Genomic DNA, 11,590 nt, shown 5'->3' with positions numbered 1-11,590 from the left:
GTAAAGTAGTCTGAGCAATTCTTATTAATTACTAATATTAATTATAACATTATATACATGCATGCATCAAAAAATAGTTATAAATATACAGATCAACTTCTAATTAAATAACTTGTCTAAATAATTATTTGCACTGCTAAATTTTTATCTAACAAAACTGTTAAAACAAACTTATAATGTAAAACATTCACTTGTGGAATGAAAAAACAACTGGCTATTTTATCATGATATTAGAAATCTACTAAGCTGTTTGCCAAACTGTATACAGAAATTGGTTGTAGCAAAAGGAAGTTTCTTTTATTAACACACCAAACTCACTCACAACCACAAAGAGATATGAATATAAGAGAGTGAAATGAGAGATAAGATAAAATGATAAATGATGTGACAGAAAAAGAAGACCTATACGAAGAGAAAGTGATTAAAAATTGAATAGAAGAGAAAGTGGTGTGTGAATGTATAGAAAGTTTATTGCAAAACCGTGTGTGGACTGTAAATGCTTCATATTCCTATACTCATTTTCCTAAAATCGCAAAATTTTCAGTAGATATATAGGTAGTTAGATACAGTTACTCAACCATCTGACACAGCAGATGCACAGAAAAACCTCACTGCACCCCCTCCCTCCCTACCAGAAGAAAAACGTGGAAGAACAATAGGACTGATGAAGCTTCAAGAAAGAACCTCAATGGCTGAACAGGTGCAAACTCAAAGCTAGTACACCTGGTGCCCCAACATGAATTATAGTTCCATTCCACCTAAGCAAAGCATTCCTGCACCACATGAAGTGACAAAAATTTTAGTATAAACATACTTCATTTCAAGTTTTCAACCAAACCCCCTCCTAAAAAGGACACACAAGACTAACTTGCAAAATTTGGATCTTTATAATTATAACAGTGATGAATTGTGCATCTAAACCTAAATAATATCATATTTGGCCCCAGTTGAACTAAACAATATTGAAATTTACTTGCTACAAGGTACCAATGGTCTCTCATCAATGAATGAGACCAGCTTTTGATTATTTACCTTCCCAAATCATTTCAAGGAACAGGGGGTTTGGTTTGACTCTCATGCAATAGAGATGAAAAAAGAACTCTTTTGTCGTACATTTCCTCAGGTTTCAGTCAGGACACTAGCAATCGCCTTCCTAGCTTCTTTGCATAACATTTCAGCATCTTTTCCATCTATTGGTTTATGTATAACAACTTTCACGGAACCTGGGTTCACTATACCCTCCCACCCTGGAGGCATGATTTGGCCAGTTCCAATAAGGGTAATCGGAACCACTGGTGCATTTGTCTTTGCAGCAATGCTGAAAGCACCTTTCTGCACATCCCAAAGGAAAGATAGTATAAAAGTTACAGTTAGTTAAATGACATGAAATCTCAGACAGCACAGATATTGTTAAAAAATAAACAGGAGAACAAATTGAGTTATTTTTATCAGGAAAAAAAATTCAACATAACATTTTAATCATCATATAAGCTTGGGGCCAGTTTCTATTTTTATTCAAAGCTTAGGTGTGCCAACCATGTTGAAACTTGCCAGAAAATTAACTGTCCTGATCCCCTTCCAATCATCCATCATCCGTGTGCTGGGTCCAATAGAGAAAGGAATAGCAAAAGGTCTGTATGTAACACTTCGTCAAGTATCACGTTGGTCATGCTCCCATCTAGTTGAACTAAGTATCCCAGTCCTAAGCATGCGTGTCATTCCCAAGCAAAGACAGAAAGGAAAAAGAGACCTGAACCCCAAGGGAAATGAAATATAAACAGAGTTCAGCCAATGCTTCATTTTAGAATATTATTCTTATCGTTTCATGAGTCCTGTTATGTTTGAAATGTTATTAGGTTTTTCTTGTTCTAGTTTTCTTACTTTAGTTCATGAATACATTACCAATATCTATATCTATATTATGAAACACATTTTATGCCTTGTCAATAATGCCACATGTTGAATTCCTATGAGTCAATATCACTCCAAAAACTTTACTCCATAAGCGGCTTCGTTCTAAAATACAGTCCACATCATTCCATCAAGTTCCCATATGTTCCATCCTAATTTTCATAACCAACCTTCTTAGTTCTTAGTTGTCTTCTTTTATCTTTTTAACGACCATCAACCCATCGTTAGAAGGAAACTCAAAGACTATTTTCTGTATTATTCAAGGTAAATCTTCTTCTTTCACCAACGATAGGTATTACTCCCATTCTACTGTCCTAAATGTTATCATTATTTTACTACTTCTCCGACCCACAGCAATGGCTGCACCTTATGGAATTGGACACTTTTCTGACAGATTTTATCTTCCCTGACCACAGTGGCTTCTGACTCTGATTCTTCGCCTCCTTCATAGTCAGTAAATGAACTGACACTCCACTGGACTTAGGGGGAATAATCAATTAGGACCCAAATTCTTGCCAATAAAAACTTAGCTACATGAGATGCTGCCTTCACCTCCTCAATCATGCAACACTTCAAACAGCATGTATGTCATCATTCTCATTTTGTTATCTCACCCACAGTCATCTGGAGTTGGATACTGCATTTTATTGTGCTGTCTCTCCAGAAAATTTTATTTGGACTATGGAGCCAATTAAAGAGCTTCAAGTCATTTTCTTTAAGTGATAAATTTGATCTTAAAGGGTAGCATGGGAGTATTAGTATTCTAATCAGTTTAGAATTCATGTTATGTTAGTAGCATTCAGAGCAAACGGGTGGTTTGTTGGTTGTTAAAACATAAATTAGTAAGACTTTGATATTTGCATCATTGTTGAGAAATTTTTTCACTATTCTAAAAGACATTCAATCATAAAAGCTGAAGTATAGATTGTAATATTGACTTATTTATTAGCTACAATCTAAGATAAAATCTTCCTCAACAATTCGACCAGCAGAAAAATAATTTAGGTAGAGAATATGAATGCACTATTTACATCTAACCTAAAATACCACTTGAATGCAACCACTATGCTTACAAATACCAAGCATTTTAGTGAAAATATCATCACCTAATATTTTGATCAGAAATTTTGCCGCCGTTGGCCTTATGAACTAAAAAAAAAGCAGAATAACCTGGGCTATATATGTTGGCTGAAGTAGCGGTTTAAAAGAATATTCTAAATCTGTCAGTGTGATAGTTTAGTTTATTTGATCAGTATAATTTATAATAACGCGTAGAGGAAAAAGCAGACTGATAGAACTACCAAGTCAACAGAACATATAATTTATGAATCATTATAGGAATTACCTCAAGATGGAGAAGATATAAATCTGAATCTAGAATCAGGTTTTGTCCCACATGGAACATCCATCGAGGCACAATCTTGTCAATCCACAGTCCAAAGTTTCTCGGGAAGCACCATATTAATCTGCTATTACCAGGACTAACTGGAACACAAATGAAGATCAAACCAAATTTCTTCTGAAATGATGGTTTCTGCATTAAGTTTAACACATAATATGATATTACGCAACAACCTTATAAAACTGGCCGGCTATTAATTGTAATCTAAAAACCATATCTACTAAACAAGTTACCTTAGTTTCAGCAGATGATGCAGGTTGATCTGGAGTATATGCATAGAAAATGCATGGTGGCATAAATTTGCTTTTGCTCCAACCCTGATCTGCGCTGAAACCATTGATATCTAGCTTTTCAATTGACAATTCAAGTGGCCTGCCCCCTTCTCTATCAGCTTTCTGATGATAGTTTTATACCTAAAATACCTAAGTCTAGGTTTACAAAGGTATATACTAGGAAACATAAGGGAAGTAAGCCTTAGAAGGTTACTTCTAATATAGCTGCTTAGCTGTTATGCTGATGTCAGCAATACAATTCTGTTAGACAGCTAGCAATTAGTATAAATAGGGATTGGGTCATTCAGTTGAGGCAGTTTTTCAGTTGGTTAGGATTTGGGAGATTCTGGATCTCGAATTCCAGAGGCTAGGGTTCTTGTAGTGTTCTTGATTCTTCTGTGTAATTCCTGAGAATTCAACCTCAGTACTTGAGGATTGAGTCTCTGTTTTCTTCAATAAACCAGTAGCATTTCTGTGAGTTCATCAATTGGTATCAGAGCTCCATCCAGGAGCTGTGGTACCATTCTATGGTTGCTAGTAGAATGGAGTCTCGTGTTGATGCAATCGAGAGACTCATCGAGTTGATGAGTCGCGACAGAGAAGAGGATCGTCGAATTCGAGAGGAAGAGCGCCGGGAGCGCGCGATTGAGCGCGAGAGAACTGAGGAGCGGTTTCGCGCATTGGAGAAGATTGTGGAGAATCTTGCTGCGAAGAGTGACGGTGAGAAAGGGAGCGAAGAACGCACAGGGAAATTTCATCGCAGAACAGGGGAGGAGAAAACGATCGAAGGAACAGAGAGTGAAGGTGATGATCAAGGAGATACAGTGAATGAGTTGCGTTCTGAGGTTTCTCACACTGAGCGATGGAGGAAATTGGAGATTCCAGTTTTCCAAGGAGATGAAGATGCCTATAGTTGGATTCAGAAATTGGAAAGGTACTTCAAGCTTAAGGGAGCTACTGAAGAAGAAAAGGTCCAAGCAATTATGGTTGCATTGGATGGAAAAGCACTTAGCTGGTATCAATGGTGGGAAACCAGCAACACTGCCACAACTTGGGACAAGTTCAAGGAAGCACTGCTAGCCAGGTTCCAACTTGCAGCAGCTTCAAATCCTTTTGCAGCAATCTTGGCACTCAAGCAAGAAGGGAGTGTAGAGGAGTTTGTGGAGCAGTTTGAAAGGTTTGCAGGAATGCTGAGAGGAGTGGGTGAAGAAAACTTCATGGACATATTTGTCAATGGCTTAAAGGAGGAGATTTCAGCAGAAATCAAGCTCTATGAACCTGACACACTAGCTGCTATGGTAAGGAAGGCTTTGATGGTGGAAAAGAAGAATATGGCAGTGAGCAAAGCTGGAACCAATGGTTCTGCCAGGTATAATAACTCCTACAAGTCCAATTTTAAACCTTCAACTTATCATAAAACTGTTACAGTTGAATCTGGTGTGAAGAGTGGAGGAAATTCAGTAACACGGGTCAAATTCCTCTAGTGGAAGTGTTAATGACAAGTCTGTTAATAAAACACATAGAGGCAACCCATTTAGGAGGCTAACAAGTGAGGAGATGAGGGAAAAGATTAGGAAAGGAGAATGTTTCAGGTGTGAGGAGAAGTTTGGTCAGAATCATGTGTGCAAAAACAAGCAATTTAGAGTCATGTTGCTGGCTGAGGGGGAAGAGGGAGCTGATATGGAGGAATATGAGTTGTTGCTCGAAAATTCAGAAGAGGTGTTGGAGTACAAGCATCTCTCATTGCTCAGTATACAGGGAATTTCCACAAGAATGTCCCTCAAGGTGTGGGGAGGGTTGTTGGGAACCAGAATTATAGTTCTTGTAGATTGTGGGGCAACTCATAACTTCATTTCAGGAGCTATAGCTAGGAAATTGGGACTTGTTATCACCACTACTTCCACATACACTGTAGAGGTTGGGGATGGGCATAAGGTGGAGGGAAAAGGAGTTTGCAAACAGGTAAGAATTCAGATACAAGGCATAGAAGTGGTTCAGGACTTCTATCTTTTTGATTTGAAAGGAGTAGATGTGGTTTTGGGGCTGGAATGGCTCGCTGGGTTGGGAGATATTAAGGCCAACTTTGAGAAGCTCACCCTGCAATTCAAGTTAGGAAACCAGAAAGTGAAGTTAAGAGGGGAACCTGAGCTTTTGAAGAAAAAGGTATCCATGAACTCTTTTGTCAAAACAATACAGCAGCAAGGGGAGGGATATATGTTACATTACCAGCTGCTAGAGAAAGAAGAAGCAGTTGCTGAGGAGACACCAGCTGAATTAAAGACAGTTTTGCAGCAATTCCCTACTTTGTTTGCCTCTCCTACAGAGTTACCTCCTAATAGAAGGCATGATCATGCCATACACCTGAAAGAGGGGGCTCAAATTCCTAATATCAGGCCTTATAGATATCCCCATTATCAAAAGAATGAGATAGAAAAGCTTGTAGCTGAGATGTTGAATGCAGGCATAATAAGGCCTAGCATTAGTCCTTATTCCAGCCCGGTGATCTTGGTTCGGAAGAAGGATGGAAGCTGGAGATTTTGTGTGGATTACAGGGCATTAAATAAGGTGACAGTGCCCAATAAATTTCCTATTCCTGTGATAGATGAGCTGTTGGATGAGATTGGCCCAGCTAGGGTGTTTTCCAAGATAGACCTGAAATCTGGTTACCACCAAATCATGATGAAGGCTGAGGATGTAGAGCAGACAGCATTTAGGACTCATGAAGGGCATTATGAATTCATAGTAATGCCTTTTGGACTAACTAATGCTCCTTCCACTTTCCAAGCACTAATGAATGAGGTTCTGAGGCCAGTCTTAAGGAAGTATGCTTTGGTTTTCTTTGATGACATATTGGTTTACAGCCTCACTATGGAAGAACATGTTTTTCACCTCACTCAAGTACTACAATTGATGGAGCAGCAAGATCTAAAGATCAATGGAAAGAAAAGTGTGTTTGGCAGGCAACAAATTGAGTATTTGGGCCATATACTCTCTGCTGGAACAGTAGCTGCTGACCCAAAGAAACTTGAGGCAATGTGGATGTGGCCAGTACCTAAGGATTTGAAGAGTTTAAGAGGTTTCCTAGGACTCACTGGATATTACAGGAGATTTGTAAGGGATTATGGCAAAATTGCCAGGCCATTGACTCAGTTACTCAAGAAAGACAGCTTCTTATGGGGAGCAGAACCACAAAAGGCTTTTGAAGCCTTGAAGCAAGCTCTCACTGAATTACCTTCCCTTGCTGTTCCAGATTTTTCCAAGGTATTTGTCCTGGAAACTGATGCATCTGGAACTGGTTTAGGGGCAGTTTTATCTCAAGAAGGCAAACCTTTGGCTTTTTGGAGTGCAACCTTATCTGATAGGAGTCAGGCCAAGTCAGTTTATGTGAGAGAATTGATGGCTGTGGTGAGAGCTGTTCAGAGATGGAGGCATTATCTCATGGGTAGGCATTTTATAATCAGAACTGATCAAAAGAGTCTTAAGTTCCTTACTGAACAACAAGTGCTGGGGGAGGAACAGTTTAAATGGATTTCCAAACTGGCTGGTTATGATTTTGAGATTCAATACAAGCCTGGGAAGGACAATTCAGCAGCAGATGCAATGTCCAGGAGAAGTTCTTATTGCGCACTATCAGTCATTAAGGTTAATGATCTAGAGGAATGGCAAGCTGAACTCATGCAAGATGATAAATTACAGGCTATTATGCAGGATTTGATTGTGGATCCTGATTCTCATAGGGGATACACCTTGAGAGACCACAGATTGTATTACAAAGGCAAGTTGGTTTTGCCTAAACTCTCTAACAAGATTCCTATCTTGTGCAAGGAATTCCATGCTTCTTTGGTTGGAGGACATTCTGGTTTTTTCAGAACTTATAGGAGGTTGGCTGCAGTGGTTTATTGGGAGGGAATGAAAGGGGACATCAAGGATTTTGTGGCTCAATGTGAAGTTTGTCAGCAGAACAAGGTTGATAACTTGTCTCCTGCAGGATTACTTCAACCCTTGCCTATTCCCACTCAAGTGTGGACTGATGTGTCCATGGACTTCATTGGTGGGCTTCCTAAGTCTAAAGGGAAGGACACTATCTTAGTGGTGGTGGATAGGTTGACAAAGTATGCACATTTTGTTCCTCTCAGTCACCCCTACACAGCTCCTGATGTAGCTGCTGCCTTCTTACAAGAAGTGGTGAGACTTCATGGTTTTCCTACTACTATTGTTTCTGATAGGGATTCAGTTTTCCTGAGTAGCTTCTGGAAAGAATTGTTTAGACTTTCAGGGACTAAACTGAAGTATAGCTCTGCCTATCATCCCCAAACTGATGGCCAGACAGAAGTTGTGAATAGATGCCTTGAAGTTTATCTTAGATGCTTGACTGGCTCTAGACCAAAACAGTGGGTTACTTGCTTACCTTGGGCTGAGTTTTGGTTTAATAGCAACTACAATAGGTCTACAAAAATGTCTCCTTTTCAGGCTCTTTATGGGAGGGACCCCCCTTTGCTACTCCATGGCACTACAATTCCTTCTAAGTTGGAGGCTGTGAATGTGTTACAAGCTGACAGGGATGAACTATTAGGGGATTTGAGAGCTAATCTTTTGAAGTCCCAAGACATGATGAGGAAATTTGCTAACAAATCCAGGAGGGATGTTGAATATCAAGTGGGGGACTTGGTTTATCTCAAGCTTCAGCCCTATAGAAGAAGATCCCTAGCTAAGAAGCTTAATGAGAAGCTCAGTCCTAGGTTTTATGGCCCTTTTCCTGTGGCTGCTAGGATTGGTACTGTTGCTTATAGATTGGATTTGCCTCTTACCAGTCGCATACATCCAGTTTTCCATGTCTCCTTACTCAAGAAAGCAATTGGTACTGGTTTCCAAGTTCAGGACTTGCCTCCTGTTTTGACTGAGGACCATGAGCTGCTGGTTGAACCGGAGGAAGTGCTTGCTGTCAGAGAATTAACCCAGGGAGTTGTGGAAGTGCTTATTCAGTGGCAGTCCCTTCCTGCTTGTGAGAATAGCTGGGAATCAGCTGAGAAGATTCATGAAGCTTTTCCCACCTTTCCCCTTGAGGACAAGGTGGTACTTCTGGGGGGGTATTGATGATAGTTTTATACCTAAAATACCTAAGTCTAGGTTTACAAAGGTATATACTAGGAAACATAAGGGAAGTAAGCCTTAGAAGGTTACTTCTAATATAGCTGCTTAGCTGTTATGCTGATGTCAGCAATACAATTCTGTTAGACAGCTAGCAATTAGTATAAATAGGGATTGGGTCATTCAGTTGAGGCAGTTTTTCAGTTGGTTAGGATTTGGGAGATTCTGGATCTCGAATTCCAGAGGCTAGGGTTCTTGTAGTGTTCTTGATTCTTCTGTGTAATTCCTGAGAATTCAACCTCAGTACTTGAGGATTGAGTCTCTATTTTCTTCAATAAACCAGTAGCATTTCTGTGAGTTCATCACTTTCACTGTTAAGTTAAACAACACCTACACATGTAAGTGCCATATATCAAGTAAACAGAAATGTAGTGGTGTTAAAAAGATTTATCTTATATGCCTGCCTTTCGGTTGTTGTGTACGCATTAGTCCATAGTGTGCGTATGGAACATGTGAAGGGTCCATAAGGTTTTCAATCAGAACCTCATACCTGAAATTGCATATTCATTTAATTAGAAAAATATACTAAGTTGAGAATATGGTTTTCATGCCCTAGAATGAAAATTATATATTTTTTCTTGCAGATATTTCATCACAACATGTCAAAGACAAATAGGAGAAAACTCTCTTGATATGCATAATGTAATTTTTGTGTTTGAATCTTCCAGAATCAGCTAACATAATTATATAATTATCAACCAAAAACAATTACATTAGAGGAGCTTCCATTTTTTTTTCTTAGGTCAAAGAAAGTGAGCTCATGTACAGATGTCTAGAGTTATACAAAACAGGAAATATCATAGGTTCTAGTCTTAAAATCATACCCATAAGTAATATCTCTGTTTCCCATTAATCTAGTATACGATGGATCATCTAGCTCTGGTATGTAGGGGGGTCTTTTTCTTTCAATGATATCTTTGTATTGAGGGTCAGTATTTGGCCAAAACCACAAGATATCATTCTGCACAGTACTTGGGTAAGCAGCGACACATGCTTTTTTGAACGTATGAACCTGCACATTTTTTTAAGGCAAAAGCGAATGAGCTTCGGATGTTCCACACACATTAACATGAAGTTAACTCAGAAAGCATATTACTATTAGGCTGAGAGGAAGACAAGATAACAAGCAATGGAAGAATCAATCTACTGCAACCAATCTAGATTCCATAGTTTTAGTTGATTGCACAAGGAATTACAAGTAGAAGAAACTGAGTTGGTGGCATTTAAAGATTTTGAGAAAAACGAGGTACAAAAACACAAGCTCTGGATCTGGATCATGTATGATTTACCTCCTGAGTTTCAAAAAGAGTCACACAACCTGCTCATCATTAGATAAATGCGATAAGACCCGTATTTGACCAACATACATTCACTAGCTAAGAGTTTTTTCCCCCAATTTTTCTGAGATGTTATTTTTCAACTAGAAGGATATGTAAGAGTTGAGGCCAATATGATCCCACCTTAAAATTTTACCTGGGGCGTTATCAATTATGACAATCAAAAGATTGTAACTTGCATGCATGTCTGTATACACGGTGGAAAACCACAGTGAGGCCAAAATCATGGTGGACAGTTCTAAGGGAAATTGCTTATGTCCACCTTGACTTTGGCTTGACCTTTTCTACCGTGTATCCAAACATGCAAGCAAGTTACAATCTTATGATGGCAGGGACTACTGAAAGTTTAGTTAAAACAGAATTTTCAAATGTGTTCCGGCTACTAGCTACACAGGAAATGAAGCATAGAATTGTTCAATAAAATAAACCACATTACAACAACATACTAACTAGTAATTATGATCAAAGATTCAAGAGTAATTACCGGAGGGCCTTCAGGGGGTGCCTGAGGAATAAACTTGCAATCTCCTGAGCCATTAAAGCACCAACCATGGTACACACACTGCAACCTACCCCATTGATCAATCCTTCCTTCAGACAAAGGTGCCAATCTATGAGGACAAGCATCATCAAACACCTGCCATGCACCCTCATTCCTATCCCACCACACAACCACATCAATTCCCAGCACCTTCTTGGCATGAGGTGCCCTCTTGTCCAGGTCACAAATTGGCATCAGAGGGTACCACTGTGAGTACCAGTCAAATTTCTCTGAATTGGCTTCAACTTCTGGCTCATCCTCAGGAAGATTATTACTACTGGATTCTTCTGTCAGCTGAGTGGGTGATAATGCAGTGAAAAGCTTGGATTTTGAAGTGATCCCATGAACTAATGAAAGTGGTGGATTCAGTTGTGTGCTCAAGAACATGGATTTCCTAAGTGGGGTTGATGATTCGAGTGGTGTTGGAATGTGAAGTGAACGAACAGAGAAAGCTACTGCAGCTTCCATGTTGTCTTCTACAAGACAGGAAAGTGGCAACAGATTAAGGAGAACACTTGAACATGTAATGAAGTGAAACTGAATAACTTGATGAGTGATCACAAGGCTGCGTGTGTGATCAAGAGCCACAAGAACAAACTAAAGGATAAGAGATTGTTAGAAATTTTTTTTTTAATTTTTTTTTTACAATTTATTTGGACATGAGTGTGTATTTGTATTTTATTGAAATTGAAATTATGAGCTGGATATAAGATCTGTATATTTTTCCATGTCAGCTCATTCATTTTTATTTGAGGAAATAAGAAATCAATTAACCAACTGAAACATAGTGTTCAACATCATAAGCAAAGAAAGGTATCTATGACAATCCTCAACCCAAATATGTTGATTTAGCAACGTATTTGTATGTTACCAAATGTTATTATACAAAAAATTGACTCATGTAATTATACTCCTTTATATCCTTTATATGACAACTTCAATAAGATTCTAACATTTGCAATTTTACCAATCTGAATAA

At 38.8% G+C, this 11,590-nt stretch overlaps 1 protein-coding gene across 1 annotated transcript; it reads right to left on the bottom strand.

Annotated features, from left to right (window-relative positions):
* Positions 1–409: 409 nt before the first annotated feature.
* Positions 410–11,192, bottom strand: LOC130725825 (protochlorophyllide-dependent translocon component 52, chloroplastic-like). The gene is made up of 10 exons (XM_057577014.1): positions 10,555–11,192; positions 9,558–9,745; positions 9,138–9,223; positions 8,981–9,044; positions 5,915–6,028; positions 4,619–4,775; positions 3,547–3,720; positions 3,257–3,445; positions 1,033–1,332; positions 410–773 (listed from the first exon to the last, which is right to left on the bottom strand). Exons 1-9 carry the CDS (start codon positions 11,077–11,079, stop codon positions 1,120–1,122), a joined length of 1,710 nt encoding a protein of 569 aa, XP_057432997.1. The 5' UTR covers positions 11,080–11,192; the 3' UTR covers positions 410–773; positions 1,033–1,119.
* Between the last annotated feature and the right edge of the window lie 398 nt (positions 11,193–11,590).

The sequence above is a fragment of the Lotus japonicus genome, chromosome 6 (assembly GCF_012489685.1).
Source record: "Lotus japonicus ecotype B-129 chromosome 6, LjGifu_v1.2".
NCBI lineage: Eukaryota > Viridiplantae > Streptophyta > Magnoliopsida > Fabales > Fabaceae > Lotus > Lotus japonicus.
Note: the sequence above shows the minus strand (reverse complement) of the source record. Positions and strands in the feature narration are given on the sequence as shown.

Bases quoted from the DNA above. Each gene is read 5' to 3' on its own strand.
- LOC130725825 (XM_057577014.1), bottom strand. From the start codon at position 11,079: ATGGAAGCTGCAGTAGCTTTCTCTGTTCGTTCACTTCACATTCCAACA. The intron at 6,029-8,980 runs GTACTGAGGTTG...TCAACATCTCAG, and splicing joins AATAGAGACTCAATCCTCAA to CTACAAGCTTTTCTATCTCA. The intron at 4,776-5,914 runs GTAACTCTGTAG...CACTCCTCTCAG, and splicing joins ATCATGCCTTCTATTAGGAG to CATTCCTGCAAACCTTTCAA.